General features: G+C 38.3%; 1 protein-coding gene and 1 long non-coding RNA gene across 3 annotated transcripts in view; one reads left to right on the top strand and one right to left on the bottom strand.

Annotated features, from left to right (window-relative positions):
• Window positions 1-26,166, top strand: part of LOC140150897 (uncharacterized) — a 413,208-nt gene that overhangs the window by 64,669 nt on the left and 322,373 nt on the right. The window lies entirely within an intron of this gene.
• Window positions 17,235-26,166, bottom strand: part of LOC140150892 (scavenger receptor cysteine-rich type 1 protein M130-like) — a 48,379-nt gene continuing 39,447 nt past the window's right edge. For both annotated transcript variants that reach the window (XM_072173053.1, XM_072173054.1), the window contains 7 exons: window positions 25,867-26,096; window positions 25,505-25,627; window positions 24,520-24,641; window positions 21,204-21,328; window positions 19,940-20,199; window positions 19,591-19,660; window positions 17,235-18,612 (listed from right to left, as the gene is read on the bottom strand). In XM_072173053.1, coding sequence (XP_072029154.1) covers window positions 18,099-18,612; window positions 19,591-19,660; window positions 19,940-20,199; window positions 21,204-21,328; window positions 24,520-24,641; window positions 25,505-25,627; window positions 25,867-26,096 — 1,444 coding nt within the window. In that variant the 3' untranslated portion in view covers window positions 17,235-18,098. The remainder of the gene's footprint in view (window positions 18,613-19,590; window positions 19,661-19,939; window positions 20,200-21,203; window positions 21,329-24,519; window positions 24,642-25,504; window positions 25,628-25,866; window positions 26,097-26,166) is intronic.

Genomic DNA, 26,166 nt, shown 5'->3' with positions numbered 1-26,166 from the left:
CAATGAAAAACAAATGAAATAGATTTTCAAACCCTAATAAAACAAAGTCAAACATAAGTATTACTTTTTTCTAGATGCTTATTTTCAATTCCCATAATTTTCCTCATAATACAATAAAAAACAAAAGAAATATATTTGCAAAGCCTAATAAAACAAAGTCAAACATAAGATTTTTTTCTAAATGGTTATTTTCAATAATTCTCATAATTTCCCTCATAATACAATGAAAAACAAAAGAAATAAATTTTAAACCCTAGAATTTTAAGGAATTCAATAGAGGGCGTGAATGTGAGTGAGGCCTGAAAACCTCATACTAAATGCCTCCTTAGTCGTGCCATTGGGGTTTTTTCTTATGAAACGTTTTCAAAATGTTTTTATGGCCCTTATATAACCCAACATTAAAATGCTTTGACCAAAAGCAAAACACGTTTATAACATTTTAAATACATTTATGTGTTTACTGACATAATGTGAATCTAGATCAATCTAACACGAATAGCATTTATTATGTTCCAATATTTTAGCCTATTTTGTTCCTTTCTTTTGGCAGACATATGACAAAAACATTTCGACCTCCGCTTCTTTCTCAGTATATAATGGCATATGGACTTTATTTGGGGACGGGTAAGAGAGCGCCAAGTGCCACGTTTCCAAGAAATAGATCTGTACTCCCGGTTGATTGAAAATGTTTCGCGCGAGTTGTAGCATTTCATGAATTATATAATCACTAATTGCAACATTTAGGTAAACGTTGTAAGGGTGATCTCGAGGATGAGGTCCTTTGAAAACAATCGGTACATCTGGACATCTTGCAAGTAATTCCATGGAAGCAGCGCGAAGGTGTAGAAGGCGGTCTCTATAAGCTTCTCTTGACCACTGAACGTAATGAAAACTAGCATCAAGGGCTATGACATAATTGCATTCAGGATTTTTTAAAGAATCTAGTACGTCGACCTCATATTCATTAATATCCCATGAATACACTATACCAACTCTTAACCGATGGAAATTGAATGTCAGTGTGAAATTATAGGCTTTAACGTGGTGTTTAACAAGCTGATCATCAACGCCATCAACAAAATCATGTCCAGACATTAATGAAGCCAATAAATTTCCCCATTGTCTTATTGTACAATCACCTAGTAAATATATTTCTTTATTTCTTAGGCATTCTCCAACATATTGGACGTCTAGGCTAGGTGTTTTACACTTGAAAGATGTCCAGATTCCATCATGCCAAAACCCGTCACTTATAGGTCTTTCTAGGTTAGGACCACAGTAAGGCAAATCGATGGGTGGTACTAAATACCCATGTCCTTTGATTTCTATCTGTTTAGGACCAGAACGTAGACGTTGATTTACTTTCCAAGCTCCATTCGATATTCCAAATAAGTTTTCGTGACCGTTTACAAGTCGTTTTATTTCATCAAACATTAGCTGTTTCTTCCGATTTGTGCTAGGGCTACCATGATTCAGAGAAGAGCAAGGAAAGCCATTTCGTTTTTCGCACATAAAACCAGTTTTTCCAAGTGCCTTTGGATTCGGGTATTCACACATATTTTTCCATGTTCCGGATGTTATTAGAAAGCAAGATGTGTCGACTTTCTTGCTACCAATGTCATATGAAGCTGTCCATAGAACACGCTGTGTGTTCCATAGAGAATCTTGGAAGCGAGTAGCGTCTGAATGATGAACTAAAGAAATTTGGACTTCCGGCAAATCCATTCCAAGCCGCGACAAAATATACACTATATGTCCCGTTGTCATAGTCTACGATCTTGCCTGCAGTGCTTGCTGCAGGGTTCTTGTTAGAAGTGAGTACGGCAAACCAGAAGTCACCACCCCTTACACGCTTCCTCTCATTGGCATCTCGTGCTATGACAGCAACATGTACTATATCACCAACTTTGATGTCCGTTGGACTTAGTAATTTGTAATACGACTTCTCAGCGCTTGTAGTGCCCATACTTCCTGCATCATCTGAACGAGTCCACGGATTGGAAGACAACGTGTAAATTCCATTCAAGTGTTTGAAATAATTGAATGATGGAAGCCATGAATCGGAATCAGGTTGGCTCGAGTGTTTAAATAGAGAGCTGTCGAGGCGCACTATATCGTGCGAATGTTGTCTTAAAATATCAGGCGGTCGAAAATCAAGGTTGACTGAAGTTGAGATTGTCCCATAAATGATCAGAGCAACGAATGTGGCAAAAATAAAGAGTACAACAATTCGTTTTCCTCGGCGTCCCTTGCTGTTTCCTAAATTAGGTTGGTCCGGCGGTGGTACTACCTTTGGTGTAAAACTTGGGTCGGTGATTTCTGCCATTTTGTTTTGTAATATATACACAATTCTGAGCGTACCGTATACACCTAGACCCACCCAGAACGCAACCGATATCTAGAGTGCGTGCACGAAAGGTCATTAGTTCAAATCATCCTCCAGACACGCTCCATAAGATATGCTAATGCATGGACAGAGAGAAGATATTCTTGAGAGGGCACTCTATTCACGCGGTTTCTTTTCCAACGCTTAAAGATCACGAATTTTGGTGGATTGCAAATGAAAAGTGTCCGCACTATCGATTGATTACGTAACTGTTATGAATAATTTATTAGGTTTTTCAATGCAATCGTCTCGACCCATTAGTACATATTATCTGTATTATCAAAGTACTTGGAATAGCAATACGGTGAGTTCACTGAACTACGTCCTAATAGTTAAGTCAAAAAACTCAATTTGGTGACCACTCTCTGGCTAGTAAGGTTTGACGATTGATTCCACTTCTATGAACCATTTAAAAACAAAATAGCCTCCATGTCCCTCGCGAAAATCCCGGCATTTTTCGCTAGAGGCCAAAATCCAAAATGGCCGCCGCCACCATTTTGAAAATGTAAGTTTTGAACCAGAGAACCTATAATCATGCACAAAGACACTTTTTCGGATATGTCGAGTACAAGGATTCCGATTCTGACATTAGTTTGACATTACGGCATCATTTTCACCCAGAAATCCAAGATGGTGGCCGGCACCATCTTGAAAAATTTAGTTTTGAACCAGAGGACCTAAAATCGTGTACAAAGACACTTTTTTGCATTAGTCGACCACAAGGATTTTGAATCTGACATTACTTTGACATTACGACCTCATTTTTACCCAGAAATCCAAGATGGCGGCCGCCGACGCCATCTTGAAAAATAAGTTTTGAACCACAGTACCAAAAATCGTGTACAAAGACACTTTTTTCGGGTAAGTCGACCCCAAGAAATCCGAATCTGACATTAATTTGACGTTATAACATAATTTTTGCCCAGAAATCCAAGATGGCCCCCATTTGGTAGAGCGTAAGTGTGATTTTTGAATGAGAGCAGAAGCATAAGTGTGTCATTTCCGCCTTATCTGGGGTTCATGGCCCTTATATAGGGTTTAAACTGCCATAACTTGGGTTTACATCCCTTATTTAAGGATAAGGCGCCTTATCTGTGGTTTAGACGGCCTTATCCTGGGTTTACGTTCCTTACCTGTGGCGAAGATGCCTTAACCTTAGCATGTTGCAGTCTAAACCGAGATAAAGCATCTAAACCCCAGATAGTGCGCCGTAACCCCAGATAAGGGACGTAGACCCCCGATAAAGCAGTCCAAATCCCAAATAAGGCGCCTTAACCCTAAATAGGGACATAAACCCCAGATAAGGCATCTAAACCCCACATAAGGTGCCTTAACTCTAGATAAGGGTCGTTAACCCCAGATAAGGGTCGTAAACCTCAGATAAGGCATCTGAACCCAAGATAAGGCGCCTTAACCCCAGATAAGAGACGTAAACTCAAATATGGCAGTCTAAACCCCAGATAATGCGCCGTAACCCCAGATAAGGGACGTACACCTCAGATAAAGTAGTCCCAACCCTAAATAAGGAACATAAACCTAAGATAAGAGAAGTAAACCCCAGACATGGCAGTCTAAACCCCAGATAAGGCGCCTTAACCCCAGATAAGGAATGTAAACCCCAGATAAGGCATCTTAACTCCAGATAAGGCGCCTTAACTTCAGATGAGGGACGTAAACCTAGGATAAGACAGTCTAAACCCTAGATAAGGCATCTAAACCCCACATAAGGCGCCTTAACCCCAACTAAGGGACGTAAGCCCAGATAAGGCAGTCTAACCCCGAGATAAGGCGCCTTCCATCAGATAAGGAGCGTAAACCCCAGATAAGGCATCTAAACCCTAGATAAGGTGCCTTATCCTTAAATAAGGGACATAAGCCTAAAATAAGAGAAGTAAACCCCAGACCTGGCAGTCTAACCCCCCAGATAAGGCATCTAAGCCCTAGATAAGGTGCCTTATCCTTAAATAAGGGATGTAAACCCAAGTTAAGGCAGTTTAAACCCCATATAAGGGACATGAACCCCAGATAAGGCGGAAATGACACACTTATGCTTCTGTTTTCATTCAAAAATCACATTTACGCTCTACCAAATGGGGGCCATCTTGGATTTCTGGGCAAAAAATATGTTATAACGTCAAATTAATGTCAGATTCGGATTTCTTGGGGTCGACTTACCCGAAAAAGTGTCTTTGTACACGATTTTTGGTACTGTGGTTCAAAACTTATTTTTTCAAGATGGCGTCGGCGGCCGCCATCTTGGATTTCTGGGTAAAAATGAGGTCGTAATGCCAAAGTAATGTCAGATTCAAAATCCTTGTGGTCGACTAATGCAAAAAAGTGTCTTTGTACACGATTTTAGGTCCTCTGGTTCAAAACTAAATTTTTCAAGATGGTGCCGGCCACCATCTTGGATTTCTGGGTGAAAATGATGCCGTAATGTCAAACTAATGTCAGAATCGGAATCCTTGTACTCGACATATCCGAAAAAGTGTCTTTGTGCATGATTATAGGTTCTCTGGTTCAAAACTTACATTTTCAAAATGGTGGCGGCGGCCATTTTGGATTTTGGCCTCTAGCGAAAAATGCCGGGATTTTCGCGAGGGACATGGAGGCTATTTTGTTTCTAAATGGTCCATAGAAGTCGAATCAATCGTCAAACCTTACTAGCCAGAGAGTGGTCACCAAAGTGAGTTTTTTGACTTAACTATAATACTGATGGAGTTTTAATGGCGTTTAATGGCGTTAATCCTCTCCATACACAGATGAACAAATACAATAGATGAAGGTCAACACGTATGACCTCCTATGTGACATGTTATATGCGATGTACAAGAACCTGAATATCATAAAGATCAGTATTCGTTTGTGCATATGAACAGGGAACCTCTATTATTATCGGGAATTGCCTGTTACACATGATCGCACACAAGGTCGTAGGCAATTGGTCGGACCTCATCTGCCCAGAACATATTGACCCAGGTCAGCATACCGCCATATCCTTCCCGACATGCTTAGTAGCCAAGTCCGTAGAAGAGTGGATCCACACACTATGTACACAAATATACATTTGGCCACATTTTATTATACGATTAATACGAATTTATTAAACATGGTAACAAATATTCTCTAGCAAATCGGTTATAGATGGAACTGGTAGCCATATTATAAATTCGGGATATTAAATATCTTCCTGACCAGCCAGATCTGCGCATGGTCAAAGACGAGTATCAGACCGACGCAAACTGGCTTAGTCTCCACATCAGCCAGTTTGGTTCCGCCCCTCCACAGGGAGCGTAACCTGTGTAGGAGACTCGGTCGGACCTGGTCGGACCTCATCTCTCCCCATCGATTGTGTCCTATAATCCCCGACATTGCCACTATGAAGTCACATCGCCCTGATATGAACTGCACATTTACGTTGCTAAATATTACTCATTATGTATAATGACAAATATTGGTATTATGACAATACGGTATATACATTGTATATAAAACGACTAATAGATCCTACTATCATGGCGTCAGGTCAATGTTCATCATATCCCGTATGTTTCTTAAAATTCATTCATATTTGAGACAAACTGCTGTGCCCATTTTATAGGTAGATCCGTGTTTTTTTTAATTTTCATTTCCTTTTAATGAAAACATTAAGGTTTCCACTGCACGGGGGCCACAAGGGTGATACTAATTTTAATGCTATATTTTCAAAACGAATACGTGTTCCCGGTTGGCTCTATAGCGATTTCACAGAAAATGTTTTTCTAGTGCAATGCAGCGTCGGACTCTAGCTGAGAGCGTAGCCTAAGTCATTACGGACTCCAATAAGGGCTCTCCATACACAAATGAACAAACACAAAGGAGGGTAGTCTCCTCCGTGACCAGCTTGATTTCGATGGAGCGGAACGAAATTGGCTGCAGAGGAGACGGGTCATTTTGCTATGCAAATGAGTTGAGTGTCATAGCCCTGGCATGGAGTACAAAGATTACTTTGATCAATACCAGATAAACAGGTGATTGGTATTGTACTCCATGCATTTGCATGTTATGAAAATTTAAGGCTGAAGATGACCAGGGTTAAGAGCTGTTAAGACCGATCGAAACGTTACGTCCGGTAATAGTAATTACGTGTGGACATGCAGCACTATTGGGCTGTCGGATATAACTGTGAGTATATCACTCGCGCAAAATTTTAAGCAGAGTCATAGGCGTAGATCCCGGGGGGATGGGGGGGGATAAATCCCCCAATATTTTGCCAGGGGGGATGGTCCATTCAATCCCCCCCCCCCCCCATGTTGACGCCTGATAATGGGTTTCTGACCAAATTAACCTCATATTTGCCCATTTTTTGCCCCAAAAGTGCAAATTTTCGCTCGCATCGCGCGCACTTATTCTACTTTTACACCATTATTTCATCAGTTTAGCTTCAAAATAGCAAAATTTTTCGCGCTTCGCGCACAATTAAACCAAAAACTTATTATGTCGCCAAAAGGTGCTGGATTGACTATACTTGAAATTTTTTTTCCAACTCCATCCCCCCAATGTCAAAAAGAAATCTACGCCACTGAGCAGAGTAATTTACTGCGTGATGTCATCATGGCTGCAGCTGCAAATATTAATATAAATAAACGCAATAGAGGGGTCAATTGGAATGACAAGGGAACATTGGGTATCCTCAAAATTTGGAGAGACACGGAAAGTATTTCTGGGATAAAAAAAGCTTTGGGAGGAGATAGCCACGCTACTAGTATTACATGGCTTCCCCATACGGTCGGGGGAGCAGATACATGCTAAGATAAAGGCACTGAAAACTCTCCATCGCACCCTCCATGATCGGGTAAAAAGTTCAGGCGCAGGAGCAATTGACCATCCTTATTGGGATGACCTACACGAGTTTCGGGGGGGGGGTAGCAAATGTAAACCCTCCAGAGGGCTCAGTGGGGGGGGGCAGTATGGCCTTGGAAGTAGATGGAGATGACATTTATTAAGCCATAAGCATGATAACAGAAAGGCATGTAATTGGATTTTATAAGATGATTAGGGGGTCCCAAATATACGGAAAGAAAAATAGGGGGTGTCATAAAATATTTTTGATGACCAAAATGTAGGGAGTCACAACACAACATGACTACAGATAGTGTGTTTATTTTATTCCAAAAGACCGATGCCTGTTTGGGGGGGGGGTGCAAACGGTGGGGGCGGGGTCACAAAATCTTTGCTGACGAATGGGAGGTCGCAATTTTATTGAAGCCGACTTTTTGTAAATTTGGGACCCCCCAGAAAAAAATAGCATGATGATGGGAGTCATTGTTATTTTTTTTATTTTTGTCATTTTTTCAAATATGTCCACCATGTAGGGCCTACATGTATAAAATGCGATATACAGGCTGAGTCAAAAAGAAGTAAACTCATGTTTGAGGGGCTGCAACTCGAGATCTGCAAAGAATCTGCTAAAAATAAAAATACCACTGGAAAGAGCAAATTCTATACGTCTAAATAAAAAAAAGAATTGTTGAAATTGCTCACAGCAAACTAAAGTTATACTCATTTGAATACAACCACCCATTTTTGTAGCTGCACACGGCTGATTGATTTTCATCCATTTCAATCTCGACGAATCAGCAAAGTGCTAACAGGATTTATTGTTGAAAAGACAACTTTTGCTTTTAATTAATATTCAACAAAGTCCATTACGGTACTATAGTTTGTAGGGATACCAATTCAAGTCTTTACGATCGATCCAGCAGAAGCTTGATTGGGGAATGTTGGGTAAAGGATTGAGCTGATATTTGGTCTTGCTGTAACGCATGTCTAACTCTAGCTATGGTCAGTTCGTGGTCTGCCTGAAGCTTCCGGCTGTCTGTTCCTTAGTGTCCCATGCACATTGAGCTTGTTAACATTTTTATATACTGCTACCTTACATGAAACCCGGTTAGCTGTAGGAAATTGGAGACGAAAAAGACGCTGAACTTCAGTGGGACTCTTAGTTTCATGATACTTCGTCGACAGAAACGTGCGCTCCCGTGCGGTAAATTGTGGTGCCATGTTGTCATTTGGCCCGTTTTATTATAATGTAGTGCAATGAGGTAAAATTCATATTGAAAAGAGCCCTTTAACATGTAGGAATTATTGATCGAAACCACACCTGCCACAGAACTTTATTTGCATTTGAATATCGCGCCTTACCAATCAATATAACAGGTATGCCCCTACTTGGGAATTGAAACCGTGTTCAGTTACAAAAATGGGTGGTTGTATTCAAATGAGTATAGCTCAAGTTTGCTGTCTGCAATTGCAACAATTCTTGTTTTTATTTAGACGTGTAGAATGTGCTCTTTCCAGTGGTATTTTCATTTTTAGCAGATTCCTTGCAGATCTTGAGTTACAGCCCCTCAAACATGAGTTTACTTCTTTTTGACTCAGCCTGTAGAGCTAAGTCTACTGTAAAATGGGACTACTTTGTCAAACTAAAATAATAATAATAATAATAACAATAACAATAACAATAACAATAACAATAACAATAACAATAATAATAATAATAATAATAATAATAGAACCTACATAAATACAAAATTGGTCTGAATTTTGGAACTTTTGAATTTGCATTTTTCTTACATGACATACCTACCGCATTGTCTGTAATTTTTTTCTAAAGAGGGGCGTTTATTGAAAGTGAGTTTTCAGTGAAAAAATTTAAAATCGGGTTAAATTTTCTGATGATGCTCATGTAGAAAGGAGGGATTTATGCCCGGTAATAGGTTTATCGGACATAACACGTCGGACATACGCTGGCGAAGTTACGCAATTTATCGGATTAATTACCATTTAGCAGTAGGTGAAAACAATTTTGAACATATAGATTGAATACAATACTGGTCTTTTCAAAGATACTAATCTTACAGGTGCAAGTAATCATCATGATTCACCTATTGCTATGGTAGTTAATCCGATTATTACGTAACTTCGACAGCGTACAGCGCTATTGCCGACAAATGTGGACGCGCTAAGGGATTAGCGGAAATATTGAATTCGATCGGACATAAGCCTAGATAAAATATTACCGGTAATAAGTGCATGTGTGAACACAGCTTGTGCTTGGATTCGTACTAGGGTCTACAGATAATAATGTACTTATTGGTCGAGGCGATTGCATTGAAAAACCTAATAAATTATTCATAACAGTTACGTAATCAATCGATAGTACGGAATGCCATGCAGTAAAATACTAAGGGTCTTTTTATCTTTTCAGTTTCCGTAAGTCTTTTGTTCAGATACGAAAACGCAAGGGATTCAGTAAGTTACTGTAATCTGATTTCATTGTTAACTCTGAAGTACCAATCAGCTTATTTCAATAGAGGTGATTGCTTATGTCAATAAAATCGGGAGAGAAAACAATTATGTTAACACCAGTGTTTTAATGGCCTAGCGCCCTCTTGGTAAATTGATCTACATTGATTTGACAAAATGCATGCCAATCCGAATGACAAAGTCCACTTTTTTCTGTAAAAACGTTGCAAATAAGCCCTAAAATCACAAAAGGCCCGCTTATGAGCATATCGCACCCCAATGCACTTGTGCAGGGCCACAGTGTCGCCCTTCCCTCGTATCAATGTCTATCTCCCTATTTTGCTTCCTCCTGCCCCCCCCCCCCCCATGATCAGTCTCCCCACTCCCTCCCCGTCCCCCGGTCCCTACTCTCTCCTCTCGAGTTCTTTTCTTTCTAGTCTTTCCCTCTCTCCCTCTCCGCCCTTTCTTCCTCCCCCCCTCCCACTCTCGCTTGTTCAGTCTCAACTTAAGTATCTCCTCCCTCCCTCCCTCCCTCCCCCCCTCCCCCTCGCGAAATTTATCAGTATGATCCATGACTGAAAATAAGCTCTGCAAAAATAAACATTTAAAATAAACCCGAGTCTTGCATATAGGCCCAACCAATTATCAGATTAGCTTGCCATGAATAGAATACATTATCTTTGCTCCAATGCAAATTCTTTTGTATTGCATTTCAATATAAAACATGATTACCAAATCACCACATGTACGCGCCTCATTGGGATATTTTAGACGCTCGTTTCATCGCCAATATGAAAGACTTTTGCTTATAACTTGGCAACATGGTTAGTATATATTTCAATGCAAGACTTTTTTACGAGGCACTTACGTCTAGGCGTAAGTGCATATACACCAAACACAAGTCAATTGAAGCCGTACAATTTACCGCGAATTTAGGACCGTAAAATTTAGACTCTTCTTTTGTCTAGATTGGCACCCAACCGCACATCTCAAGGTTTTATGTAAAAAATCAATATAACTTACCAAAACGAAAACTGAAATTCACGAGCTTCAAATTTTCAGTAACTAACAAAAGGCTAGAATAAAAGATTGGTCATACCTGGGAGACTACCACTTCAGAATAACAATGACTTACAAAAACTATTACGGATACGGAAACAGAAACTGAAAAGATAAAACGACGGCAAAACGTTGCAGCAATTCATGATTGACAACTAAAAATCAGCGCTGTCAATTTCTTATCCACTCACTAGTCCTCACAAAAGCTTTGTGTTGATTACGTAATGAGTGGAGGCAAACAGGAATAATAGACAAAGGGATAGGCATCCTAGTCTGCTGCCCTCTTTCGAAATATGTATCCTAGGTCTCACAATAGGCGGATTAGCGGCCATTTTGTCTTCGACATCACGTGTCCTTATATTTTAGTACACAAATATATAAGTTAACAGGTTTACTATTTTAAAATTATATTTTGAGTATACAATATATTCTGTGAGTAAATAGATCAAATGACGATGATTGTTTAGGTATTATATGCTTGATAGAATTAAACTGTTTGACCAGCTAGTATTCTCCTCCGCCGTCAGTGTGATTCCAGTCACTCCACGTACCGTGTTGCGAAGGTGGAGGAGTCTAAAGCTGTATTGACGAACACGCATGCGTTAAAAATATGTAGCCTAGGTCGAACAATAGCGTGACGTAGTTTCCGGCATTGTTCCTATGCACTTTCACCCTCCTGAGGCAAATTGCAATAAGTACAATGAAATAATGAGTAGGGCGGGCTCCGGGCGGGTTTCTTCTTCGTCTTACGTAACAGTATTGTTCTCCAAAAAAACCCCGGAAGCTTGTTGTCTGGCGCTCTAGCTGAAATACATCAATATAATGTAAGATAGTAAATGTAACCTGTATTTTAACTAGAGTATCTCGAGCTAGGATAAACCCTGAATTAGTTGCATAAAATGATCGAGGTGCCCTGATAAGCTGCCGTTCGGGTTCGGGTAACCCTATGAGCAGAACTAGGGGGTAGCAGGAGGGCGGGAAGGGAGAGGGGCCTTCTTAGCAATCAGTTTTCCCCAACGCCGTAAGGAATATAATTGAAACGGGTCAGGCGGATGTGAGTTCATAAGGGCAATGTCGGGGATTATAGGGCACAATCGATGGGGAGAGATGAGGTCCGACGGAGTCTCCTACACAGGTTACGCTCCCTGTGGAGGGGCGGAACCAAACTGGCTGATGTGGAGACTAAGCCAGTTTGCGTCGGTCTGATACTCGTCTTTGACCATGCGCAGATCCGGCTGGTCAGGAAGATATTTAATATCCCGAATTTATAATATGCCTACCAGTTCCATCTATAACCGATTTGCTAGAGAATATTTATTACCATGTTTAATAAATTCGTATTAATCGTATGATAAAATGTGGCCAAATGTATATTTGTGTACATAGTGTGTGGATCCTCTCTTCTACGGACTTGGCTACTAAGCATGTCGGGAAGGATATGGCGGTATGCTGACCTGGGTCAATATGTTCTGGGCAGATGAGATCCGACCAATTGCCTACTACCTTGTGTGCGATCATGTGTGACAGGCAATTCCCGATAATAATAGAAGTTCCCTGAACGGGTATGAGCAAAGAGCTTTTAAATAGAAATAGAGTCGCAATAGATTATATAATCTTTTGTTCGTTTGATACCCATTAGAAGTTGCGACAGGCTATTCATAAAAGTGGTACCATTGTTTCGAATAAAGGGCTTCCGCCATTAAATTGGTCACTGATCCGGCATCATATTAACGCTCTACACAACAGGCGAGTATCAATAAGTGACCACACTACAGTCATGTGTAAGGGCAGTCATGTGTAAAGTGGTACCATTGTACTCGCGTATCCCAAATGTGTGCTTGTGTGGGTCTGGAGTCTATAAGGAGGCTTTAGCTGTCGATGCAATCATCTTTACCACCCACCTGACGTTAGGCGTTTCATTTAAATAAATTGAATGCTCTCGCTGATCGATTACACATTAGAATGTATGAAGGCTGCCATCTATATTACACTATAATGGTAATCGCTATACGTATACATGTAAGTATAAGTATAGGCCTACAAAGGTTGTTTTAAGAAATTTCCATTTAATTTTATTTTAAGAAGGAGATTGGTATAGAAATAGTGGCGTACCCAAAGAGGGACGGGGGTTGGGGAGGTGCAGATTCACCTCTGTGAGAAGTCTTGGGAGGGGAGGAGGGATGGGAGAAAGAGGGGATATGGAGAATGAGAGAGGGCTGGAGGAAGGGAGGAATAAAAAGATATAATAAAGACAAGTAAATAAATAGAAATATAAGGAAAATGATGGGAATGAGAGAGGGAGGGTGAGAGGGGACAATGAGAGCGAGGGAGTGATAAAGTGTAGGCCTAGGAAATAATAAGTACAGAGAAGGGAAAAGAAAGGAATGGTGAATACATTTAATAATAATTATTAGGCCTATATAATAACTAAACACATAACAGCACTGGGCAGCCATTCGATGATGTCAATGCCTTTATTCGTTACGTAATTAAAACGCCCAGTCAGATGTATTTCACACCTACCAAACACAACTCACCCAATTTCGCAAACTGGACGTTGAATGTACACTCTCATGAATATTGATTGGTAACATTTTCCAATATGTCAGCGCTCTAATCGGAAACAATAGAACAATAGACCCTGCAGAGCGTTGGGTATGAGAACCATATCATGGAATAATTGATAGGAAGAGGCACTCCCTAATTAGCATGAGGCCGCATTCTTATTTAAATTAGCCATTGTGTTATAAATTCATATTCATGTTTACCGGTAGCACTTTACACCAACGCTCTGCAGGGTCTATTGTTCTATTGTTTCCGATTAGAGCGCTGACATATTGGAAAATGTTGCCAATCAATATTCATGAGAGTGTACATTCAACGTCCAGTTTTCGAAATTGGGTGACTTGTGTTTGGCAGGTGTGAAATACATCTGACTGAGCGTTTTAATTACGTAACGAATAAAGGCATCGACATCATCGAATGGCTGTTATGTGTTTAGTTATTATATATTATTATTAAATGTATTCATCATTCCTTTCTTTTCCCTTCTCTGTACGTATTCTTTCCTAGGCCTACACTTTATATCACTCCCTCGCTCTCCTTGTCCCTCTCACCCTCCCTCTCTCATTCCCATCATTTTCCTTATATTTCTATTTATCTACTTGTCTTTATTATATCTTTTCATTTCTCCCTTCCTCCAGCCCTCTCACAATCTCCATATCCCCTCCTCCCCTCTTCCTCCATCCTCCCCTCCCAAGACTTCTCACAGGGGTGAATCTGCCCCTTACCAACCCCCCTTCCCTCTTTGGGTACGCCACTATTTCTATACCAATTTCTTCTTAAAATAAAATTAAATGGAAATTTCTTAAAAACAACCTTTATAGGCCTATACTTATACTTACATGTATACGTATAGCGATTACCATTATAGTGCAATATAGACATGTGGAAATGGCAGCCTTCATACATTCTAATGTTTAATCGATCAGCAAGAGCATTCAATTTATTTAAATGAAGCGCCTACAGTCAGGTGGGTGGTAAAGATGATTGCATCGACAGCTAAAGCCTCCTTTATAGACCTCAGACCCACACAAGCACACATTGGGATACGTGGGTACAATGGTACCACTTTACACATGACTGCCCTTACACATGACTGTATTGTGGTCACTTATTGATACTCGCCTGTTGTGTAGAGCGTTAATATGATGCCGGGTCAGTGGCCAATTTAATGGCGGAACCACTTTGTTCGAAACCACAATGGTACCACTTTTATATGAATAGCCTGTCGCAACTTCTAATCGGCATCAAAGGAACAAAGCATTATATAATCTATTGCGACTCTATTTCTATTAAAAGCTCTTTGGGCGGCTTTATTTGTCAACCGTAATTAACATGATCAAGGGGTCGAACATGAATATTCATAACCGATCGATAACTGGACTCATTTTCTACCAAGCAAACCAGCGGGATTTGTCATAGGTTTGCGTGCTTAATAGAATAACCGTGAATTTAGTGTCACTCCCGTGACCATAACAAGTGAACCACTACCGTCTCCAGTTAATAATATTGTAGAGTGGGAGGGGAGGGGAGTGGAGGGGATGGGTAGTGTCAACATGTGTTTAGGCTAGCTCGTTTAAGCAATGGCCTTTTGTGTGTTGTTGATATAATCCTTATTGACGAATAAAATGAATGAAAAAAAACCCGATTTCGTCCATTTTGTTTCAAATTACTATGAACGCATATTGTATAAAAGTATATTGAAAACGTAAGTTTTACAATGCTCTTTGGGGGGGTGAACCACCGACAAGTTTCTATTGCTGAACGTAGATTATATCGGTGGCGGATGACCAATCGCGCTCAGCGACTGAGAATATGTCAATTGTGGCATTTAAGTCAAATAATCACGAAATAATAGTATAATTTTACCCCTCTGTACAGTTTTTAAAGCACCGCTTGCAAAAAAAAAACATTAAAAAAAGAATAGTTTGCCATATCTCATGTTGTTTCTTACATTGGTAAAAGGCCAAAAGATCAAAATCAATCGAGCCCTGTTCACCTAAATCTATTTTTTAACAAAACATCCAAAAACAATGCAACTGTTTGGAACAATTTGAGACGATTGGATTAATTTTATATATTTATTTTATATATTTATTACACTTTATCACTGGCACAGAAATTCAAAAATATTATTTTGGACACCAGATACATCAAAAATTACACAATATCATAAAAGGAACAAAATAAAAAAAAAGTCCAGTGAATGGCTGGAGCGAACAGGTGCTATGCAACTCTAAGACCGCCCATCAACTCCAAAAAGAAGTGAAGGGTAAAATGCAGATTAAGTTAAGTTTGCCTGCAATGTTGACAATTATAAAAAGAGGTCCAACTTGCATCAAAGGTGCGAGCAAATTTGGACTGGTAAAACTCCAAAACTTGTTGCTTAAATGAAGCAACAGAATTTGTGGATCTGATAAAATTAAGGAGCTGTAAAATCTTGACCTTGAATCTTGTAAATTTGACCTTTGACCTTTTGCCTATAACTCAAGAAGTGTATGTCGGAGAGAGAAACTATACTTTTTCTGAATTCTTATGATGAGATCAATCCACTTGACCAACTTAGAAATCCCACTCACTGCAGAAGCATCCATTTTGGATTTAGGCAAATTAAGGACTGCTCCACTACTTGGATTTTCGCGGATATTTGATGTGTACTTAATTTGATTTTCTGAAATGATTTGTGATAAATTGTTTCTGTTGTAATAAGTGGTGGCTTAACCCCTAATTTTTTTTAATTTGACTGGTTACTACTACAATTTTTAAATAAAAATCATACTTTTACAAAACAAACAATATCAGTCTTACATAATTGTATATGAAATGGAACAAAATCTTTCTTGGAGTATTTGGGAAATAAAAATATAATATCTGAATTTGTTTTAATTATTACAAAATATTTACAATACTTTAAGCTTTTTAGTCATGCATTATTTTCCTTTCTAATTAAATTCATGCATTATTTTCCTTTCCTGTTAAAACCATTTGACCAATTCGATAAACTTAAAGGTTAACCCCCCCTCATGAATGAGACAAATAAATATTTCTATGAAGACGTAAATTTCCCAAATGTTTGGATGTATTTTACTCTAACACTAACTTAAATGTTCTTAAATATTTTTTGAAAATAGAAGTTACACATCAATGCAATTATGTATAGCGCCCAATTCAGTACAAGTAGAAAAACAACAAAACTTTGTAGAAAACGTTAGCCTACAAAAGCCTTTTACTTTTACTAAAACACATCCTGTACTGTACAACTTTTTTTGTCAAAATCAGACGTTTCTAATGATGAATTTATACTTCATTGCTAAAGAGCGAGCGAAAACATTTGCCAAATGAAGTAGAGTACAGAGGGTCTTTTTATCTTTTCAGTTTCCGTAAGTCTTTTGTTCAGATACGAAAACGCAAGGGATTCAGTAAGTTACTGTAATCTGACTTCATTGTTAACTCTGAAGTACCAATCAGCTTATTTCAATAGAGGTGATTGCTTATGTCAATAAAACCGGGAGAGAACAGATTACGTTAACACCAGTGTTTTTAATGGTCTAGCGCCCTCTCGTCTTTACATTGGTAAATTGATCTACATTAATTTGACAAAATGCATGCCAATCCGAATGACAGAGTCTACTTTTTTCTGTAAAAACGTTGCAAATAAGCCCTAAAATCACTAAAGGTCCACTTATGAGCCTGTCGAACCCCAAAGCACTTGTGCATGGCCACTGTTGCCCTTCCATCAATGTCTATATTTCTACTCCCTATTTTGCTTCCTCCTGCCCCTCCCCCCCATGATCAGTCTCCCCACTCCCTCCCGGTCCATACTCTCTCCTCTCGAGTTCTTCTTTTCTAGCCTCTCCGTCTCTCCCTCTCCTCTCTTTCTTCCCCACCCCTCCCACTCTCACTTGTTCAGTCTCAAGTATTTCCCTCCCTCCCTCTCTCTCTCCCTCTCCATCCCTTGCGAAATGTATCAGTATGATCCATGACTGAAAATAAGCATTTAAAATAAACCCGAGCCTTGCATATAGACCCAACCAATTATCAGATTAGCTTGCCATTGGTACGAATGAATAGAATACATTATCTTTGCTCCACTGCAATTCTTTTGTATTGCATTTCAATATAAAACATGATTACCAAATCACCACTTGTACGCGCCTCATTGGGAGGTATTTGACTATTTTAGACGCTCGTTTCATAGCCAATATGAAAGACTTCTGCTTATAACTTGGCAAATGGTTAGTATATATTTCAATGCAAGACTATTTTTACGATCCACTTACGTCTAGGCGTAAGTGCATATACACCAAACACAAGTCAATTGAAGCCGTACAATTTACCGCGAATTTAGGACCGTAAAATTTAGACTCTTCTTTTGTCTAGATTAGCACCCAACCGCACATCTCAAGGTTTTATGTAAAAAATCAATATAACTTACCAAAACGAAAACTGAAATTCACGAGCTTCAAATTTTCAGTAACTAACAAAAGGCTAGAATAAAAGATTGGTCACACCTGGGGAACTACCACTTCAGAATAACAACGACTTACAAAAACTATTACGGATACGGAAACAGAAACTGAAAAGATAAAACGACGGTAAGTACAGAAAGCGATTCTACATTGAACAACAAAAGTCGTTCTCTTATCACGCGCTCAGCGACTGAAAATGAATTCATGTCTTGAAAATTGTACAGAAATATCAATAAGAATTATAACTTTAGCACTCTATTATGTTCAATGGCTGTAAAACACTATTGCAATTACGAAAGTCTCTCCTGATTTGCCCCGTGTCTCTGAGACGTTGTTTATATGCCGTCATTTTCACCGGAAACATGCTTCAATTCAACTTCTAGTTTAGTGTCGTCGTCTATCAGCGGATTAGCAATGCCGCTCACTGTCACCGAATTGACATTTGCATTCATTTCTTCATTCCCAATATTCGTTGTATTCGGGGTTTGAGCCCGATAAATTGCAGATTGCAGCTTATTTCGGCTCTCTATTTGGTAGCAGCTATACAAGACAAGCGCACTTATTGCTAATATCACATTAACGACACTAAACAATACTAATGCCGTGGTAGATTGTTTGATGACAGCAGAAAGAAGGAAAGCAAGCAAGAAAACTGTTTCAGACGACAGTAGCAAGTTGCTCTTAAATCGTTGCACAGCTTTAAAATGATCAATGGTTTCACTGGAACGATGTTTGCGCATGCGCAGAGTTTGGATCACAACAAAAGCTTCATATGATATGTAAATGAGCCACAGAACTACTGGAAGGATGATGCCGTAGAACAGGTCTGGTCCAAATGATATAAAACAACTATTACAAAAAGAGAAATAAAATGTTTGCTTAATTAATGTAAATCAACGTTAATGAGTATTTTTTATGCTAAGCCGTTTTTGTCACTGTCCAGTACCGTAGCCCTTATAATGTGGGTGGGGGGGAATGTTTCGACCCCAGTTTCTTGTCCTGTTTTAAGTCATTTTAATGACAATTTACTCTTTACCGTCCCCTTTTACCCATTAAAAACTTCTGGGGGAGGGTAATTTGTCTTATGACTACACCACTGGCACTGTTCGCAATCCGCACTTTTTATGTAGACCATATCTAGGCATTAACAGCTGAAATCTAGGAGATAACGCTGACGAAACTTCTGCCAGGCACAAGTGACCTGGTGATGGGGTCGCCGTAGATAGCTGGTTGGGGTATATTTACAGGAGAGGCAAAGGTAGCCGACAATCGCGCGTTACCCCGATCAGAACTGACTGTAACGAGGTCTTTTATCACTGGATCATCTGCCCCGCCATTTCTAGATGAACCATGGGGAGAGCGAATATTTTTTTTTTGGGGGGGGGGGTCCTGCGGGGAAATGAACCCGGGACCTCTCACACCCAAGGCAAAGACCTTAACCAGTGTGCTACGATGCTACACGCTTCATTAATAAGGCACACCACTGTTTGGGTGGTTTAAGGCATCTCACTGATTAAATAGATACGATATGAAAATAATGATATATTCGTTGTATGTGGGTTTCATACTGACTAATGCACCTACCATAATTCTAAAACAACAGAAGATACCCACCTTACCTAATTTTTAAACTTTTACGTACAATAAAAGCACAGGAGAAAAAGGGAACAAAATCCTGCTTGGAATATTAGTGGAAAAAAGTTGTTATGTTATATTTCTTTTCTTTTGTAAATCTGTTAAAGCCATTTTATGTAGGCCCTTATGGTTCGTAAATGGTAGAGTGCTAAGGCAAACTGGTATAATTTTCTTAACCACCATTATACTTACATATCCCTGGTATTTTCTCTTTGATGGAAACCTACTCCTAAAGTAACGGCTGCGGTTAGCAAAGCGATCCCTAAATAATAACAATAAAATAATAATGATGATAATATAATAATAATAATAATAATAATAATAATAATAATAATAATAATAATAATAATAATAATAATAATAATAATAATAATAATAATTTTTTATCTCCAATTCGAGACATGAGCTAAAATGGAATGTCGAAGAAGTCCTAATTTAGCTTTCTTCCGGCCATGATAACATAGTTATCCATTGGTATCAAATAGTACTGCCTTACAACTCCACCCAAATTTATTATAGCACATTAAATAGTAATACCTACCCCATGCAATTAGACAAGATTTCACCATGAAACTGCTGTTTTCTTTTATGCTGTGACTTATAACCAAGTAGATGTGTCTTAAATCCACCGCCAGCCACGTGACATTGGCAAACATGAAGAAATGGAGAAGCGCAGCTACTACAGTACATGCCACCCTACTATCATTGGCATTGATGCCAATGGCGAATGTTAAGTTAAAAACCAGAAGTGAGCAGCAGTAGTTGAGCTGGATCATGTGAGCAACACTTTCTCGAAAATTCCTTTGAAACACAAACAAACACATACATAAATAGTATACTGGTGTTTATATGACCACTTCATCTGACTCCTATCTCCATCACTCCATCTATGTTCCATCAGCATAATTTCTATAAATGGCACTTTCCTGTCGTTGATGGCGTCAGAATCAATATCACATCGATGTCTGATCGATATGGTGTAATAAAACAAAAAAGCGAGGTGTTTATGGTATCACGTGATTATCTTTAAACAGATCATACCATCTATCGAGCGCATTTGAAAAAAAAATAAAACAAACAAATAAAGGTTAAATCAAATTTATCAAGAAAAGCTCACCCTCGAAAAAAAACCCAAACAAATGCAATAGAAACATTTATGACGAGTCTCGAACTCTCTGGCACTTTCTCTGCTCTTCTGAAATTGTACCAAAGACTGGCGCTTTACCAACTGAGCTAATGGGGTTGAAGTACACATTTGCAACTTTACTTATTTGTATATAACTATGTGCATCGATGATTTTCTCAAAACCCTTTACACTTATAGCGCTCGTCAAGTTTGCATGTTTTCAAAAGCGCTCTATAGTGAGCACATAAGAAGACCTGAGCGCAAGAAGACGGTACGTCCACTTGGCCCCTCAACATGTATACACTTAAGTTAAGTATAGTTTCTTAGCGTTTTATAATGTTTAATACATGTTCCTGGGTGAAAACATTATGAAAGGTTGTGAAAGATTTGTTTTGGCCCCTGAACATGTACAAAACATTACCAAACAAAACGCACATTTTCTGTATACATGTTGAGGGGCCATGGGGCCTTACGGTCTTCTTGCGCTCAGGTCTTCATATGCTTGCTATCGAGTGATTACGCTATTACAATCATGTAAACGTATAGGAACAGCACGTTTGCCAGGTGTGCATAACATACCATGTACTTTGAAGTGTTAATGCTTTATGCATGTATAATTGTTACCTTTACTGGTGGCACTAAATTTAACCTATTTCACACTCCATACATCAAAACTTACGTAAATATTAGTAAAACACCGATCGTGATGATCAGAAATATGAGAGCCACGATACTTCCAATTCTTCCACTCCATGGCATGAGTTGTGTCAACATTAAAGATGAAATAGTTGGAGATATAGAGCCCTGATGAAAACAAATCAATATTATATTTTATATTGTATGCAGTTAAAGTGATACGATTATACGAATACACACGGACACAATTCCATTTCCTTTTGACGATATTTAAGGAATGGGGATCTGTTTTTCCTGGACGAATGACTTCAGCAATATGTCCTTCAACAAAAGCATTGTTTGCTAATTAGTATACAAATATTGACTGCTATGAGGGGCATGGTCAGAATTATAGGCTCAAGGTGATCTCTAAACTATGAAGCGCGCTTCAGACTCCGTATTGTACGTACAATATTGTATGTACAATACTTTTCGTGACGTCAAAAAGTATTACACGTGCAATAAATAGTATGTACCGGGAAAATATATATTTTGCTACAATCATTGGTTGCTATTGATACGGAGTTGCCAAATTTCTAAGAGTGGTAAATTTAGTGAGTGCACGGAATGATGAACATCTTTTAATGTCTTCTTGTATTCAACTGTACTTGAATTATTATATAATCAATGGGCACCTTTTTAAAGTTAATAATATTAATACTAATATTAAAATTGTAATAATAATATAAATGGCACATTCAGTTCTTATTTATTTATTTATTTATTTATTTATTTATTTATTTATTTATTTATAGATTTATCTATTTAGGCCTATTTGTTCATTTATTTATTTATTTATTCATTTATTTATTTATTTATTTATTTATTTATTTATTTATTTATTTATTTATGTACGTACGTATGTATTGATTGATTGATTGATTGATTGATTGATTGATTGATTGATTGATTGATTACTGATTGATTAATTGATTTAGAGATTCATTTATACTGATATTTAGTCATAGGGTACATGTAGGGAATATGAGAACGTTAAGCACATTTTGCTACTTTTCCAAAAAATTAAGTAATTCACACGAGACAAAGTTTGTTATTTGTTTTCCATATACTTTCAACTTTAATATGTCAAAAAATTAAGATCAACCAACATTTGGTCATGCAGATATATGCAACAATTGACGTCATCATAAATCGTCCCATATTCCCTACAGTGTAGGGAAAATGAGACACTATTGTCTGGACAACTTTTTTGTATTGCAAAGCTACTTTGAAGGAAAAATATTAGCAAGTCAACTATTTCCTTTGATTCTATGTGTATTTGACACGTTTGGGAAGTGTTTAGTGTTTATATAAGTAAATAAACCAGTCAGCCATTTTGACTGTCTCATATTCCCTACACAAAGTGTTTAGTGGTTACTTTTAATACCAGAAGTATTGCATTGTCCAGTAATATGTCATTCATTATAACTAAAATAACTTTTAATATAACATAAAACAAGTCAGCTAAGCAAATATACCGCAAATCAATACCCGCTAAACTTACTCGAAAACCCTCCTAAGAGTTGTTGTTACTAATAAGCATTTCATAATTTTGGGCAAAGGATAGCCAAATAGTTGACCGAAATCGTATATTTGCACCAATATTTGACTGAAATCGTATTAGCATTACCGCCCCTTCGTGGCTTTATTGCAAGCCAAAAGTGCTGCTAAATGTGAAACGAGATTACTTGAAATATGTATTTCAGAGTTGAAAGAGTTTCAACGCTACGAATATATTTCTGAAATATGTCTCTCTGATTGGTTGATTGTCAAGAGGATTACGGCATCCTCAAAGCCTCTTGCTGTAATTCTCTAATCGATATCTATTATAGGGCCGATCTTTTGAAATCCATACAACCGTGTCAAATGAAATAGTCTCGAATCATAATTTGTGCACGATACAACGTTGATACGTCAGATTTCGGAATTTTATTAAAAATAGGCATAAATCACATTGAACAGGTTGAATGCTGGCAAAAGTAGATACAATAACTATGGGTCGAATTTACATTAATCAGTGTCCTGGGCCAGGATAACATTTAGGACTCCTTCAAATTCTAAAACAATACTTCACCAAATGTCCTTGCTTTCATTTTCTCATTTAATTTGTTTTAATTTTAATTAATTTCTTTATCCACTGGCTCTCTGGTAAATCCGGTATTGCCAAATATTTCTCGTCCATTACCCGTGTTAATCTATTTATTTATTAAAATGCGCCATCTATTAAATTCCTGTAATACAATGTATAGGCCTAGTGTATTTGATAACAAATTTGTTGTTATTTTTGATTGGAATTTGGGTTCCATTACACGATTTCATAAAATATGTTTGGGCATGGCGGAATTAGTATATGATTAAAAATAGACATACTCTTAGGCCCCCTTTTGAATGTTTGTAGGCCTACATTATTAATATTAATATTTATGTACAAAATGCAAACGAATGTATATATATTTGATTGTTTTGTAAACATTAAATTTGATGTTTACTCATAATTATGTCTGGAAAGTCAGAGAAAACTAAGGAGTATCGGTATTTAGTTTCCTGGGAAAGTGGATCAGATGAGCAGTGAGTAAAAACATTCGCCCTAAATTTTCATTTGATTTTTATTTTTTTATGAATTTATTAGGGCTACTTGTAAAGTGCAGAAAAAACCTCCAAACGCACTGTAGGATTTTTCATCAGCAGCAGTAGAAACTTCTCTTGCATAGATTTTCTGGTGACCTCCCTTGGATTTAGCAAACAATGAACCGTCAGGGTTATAGCGCGTTATTTAATCTGATTCAACTCGTCGTGGCACGTATATTTATTGCACGTGTAATACTTTTTGACGTCACGAAAAGTATTGTACATACAATATTGTACGTACAATACGGAGTCTGAAGCTAGCCTGACTATGCCCCGATACGTATATATTTGGCCAAATGCTACTGGGACCCATAAAAATCTGGTGGCGTGACATGATAAGGATACTTTTAAAATGAAGTTGAATAAATACTTGCACCCTTCATATTGGTCTTGTTTTAAAAAGCTTTTTTTTTCAATTTGACACAAAAGCCAGTCTTTACCGTTGATGGAAATTAATTTTGTGATTCATTAAGCGAACGAACTTGTAGGTTTGTGGATTGGCGGACACGGTAGCAAAGTAAGCCTAAGGAAAAAGTTCATAACAATTTGATGACATAATTTTCTCCGCTTTATGTGGAGTTGAAAACTAAAATCCAATTTGATGTCAGTAATCGTAGCAACTAAATAATTATATACTTTGTGTAATTTTATCTCATAAAGTGAAATAAATAAATATAAATAAATCTATTTACATTTCTAAGATATGCAGTCATCTGTGTGGCATTGTCATCGCAGTCAAGAAACACAGGATCCTGCCACGATGCGATTCCGTTATCATCAGTTGCACAGTATCGTATGGCTTTCGGTTGACCCGCTGGTAAAATTGAACAAATTCAACGAGGTCGTCAAATCTTTTAAAAAACGATCATCTAGGCCTACGTACTGGTACAAAAGGGAAATGGCCTAAGTGGGACATGACCCTAGTGGGACATGGCCCTAGTGGGACATGGCCTAAGTGGGACATGAACCTAATAGGACATGACCCTAGTGGGTCATGGAGCTAGTTTGACATGGCCCTAATGGAACATGGACCTAGTGGGACATGGCCCTAGTGGGACATGGACCTAGTGGGACATGGACTTAGTGGGACATGGACCTAGTGGGACATGGCCCTAGTGGGACATGGCCCTAGTGGGACATAGACCTAGTGGGACATGGACCTAGTGGGACATGGACCTAGTGGGATATGGACCTAGTGGGACATGGCCCTAGTGGGACATGGTCCTAGTGGGACATGGACCTAGTGGGACATGGACCTAGTGGAATTGGACGAAGTGGGATTGGATCAAATGGAATTGCACCAAGTGGGAATAATCCGTCTCAACACCTTCTCGAGTTTGCAGTTTTGATACAGAAGAATCAAACTTGATCTTTCTTTCAGGTATAATGAAATCTGGATATGGCGAAGTTATTTATGTACTCCCTTACCCTACTTTAGGACCTTTTCAACACGCTATAAGCATACCCCTAGAAGACCTGGATCTAGCCTTTGTTTCTCGATTTAGCAGTTCTGTAGATATAACATGGATTCTGGGGATTACAACGGTCAAAACGGCCATATAGTAGGGCTCTACTCGCGTGTCTAAGGTTAAAGAAAAGTGTTTTCTTGTTCTGTTTCTTCCGTTTATTTACTAATAATATTAATTAGATTATAATGGCTAATCGTTATAAGTGTACCTCTCATGGATCCCTCTGAACACTTTTGATCTGAGCCAATTAATGTATCAACAACTGTTTTTCTCCATGTCAAAATAAAGGTTGAAATTGCCGACACTAGTTCTGCTGATGGACAATGAAGTTCTGTAATAATAACAATAAAAATACATGGTATGAAATAGCGATAATTGCTAAACATTTCAGATAGATGCATTTTCTCTCTAAAAAAGTGACACAACCCCCGGGGACACAACTACTGTGGCACATGACCCTGATAAAAAACTACAGGAACGTTGCCAAAACCACAATAACAAATATGCCGCATTGTGATAAGAAATTACTGGGAAAAATAAAAATAATTTAACAATAATAAAACATCAAACCTTCACGATTTTGTTCTGTAGTTGTGTTAATCACTTTTGTAGCTCTGGTTTCGGCAGCAGTAATGGCTGTTGTCAGACGCCTATTTGATGGCTGAGAAATGCTAGCAGGACTTTCGGTAGGTGGCGTGCATGATGAAAGTTCTGTATACCCGGCTGGCTCATACACTTTAACCTCGCATATTTCTAACGTTGAGCGTTGGACACCGCCACCTCCAGCAATAAACAAATATCTAAAAATTGAAGACAACTTCCCAAAATAATTATGAGGTAAATTGACAGTTATACTGAAGCCAAACTAAT

Source organism: Amphiura filiformis, chromosome 4, assembly GCF_039555335.1.
Source record: "Amphiura filiformis chromosome 4, Afil_fr2py, whole genome shotgun sequence".
NCBI classification, from domain to species: Eukaryota; Metazoa; Echinodermata; class Ophiuroidea; order Amphilepidida; family Amphiuridae; genus Amphiura; species Amphiura filiformis.
Note: the sequence above shows the minus strand (reverse complement) of the source record. Positions and strands in the feature narration are given on the sequence as shown.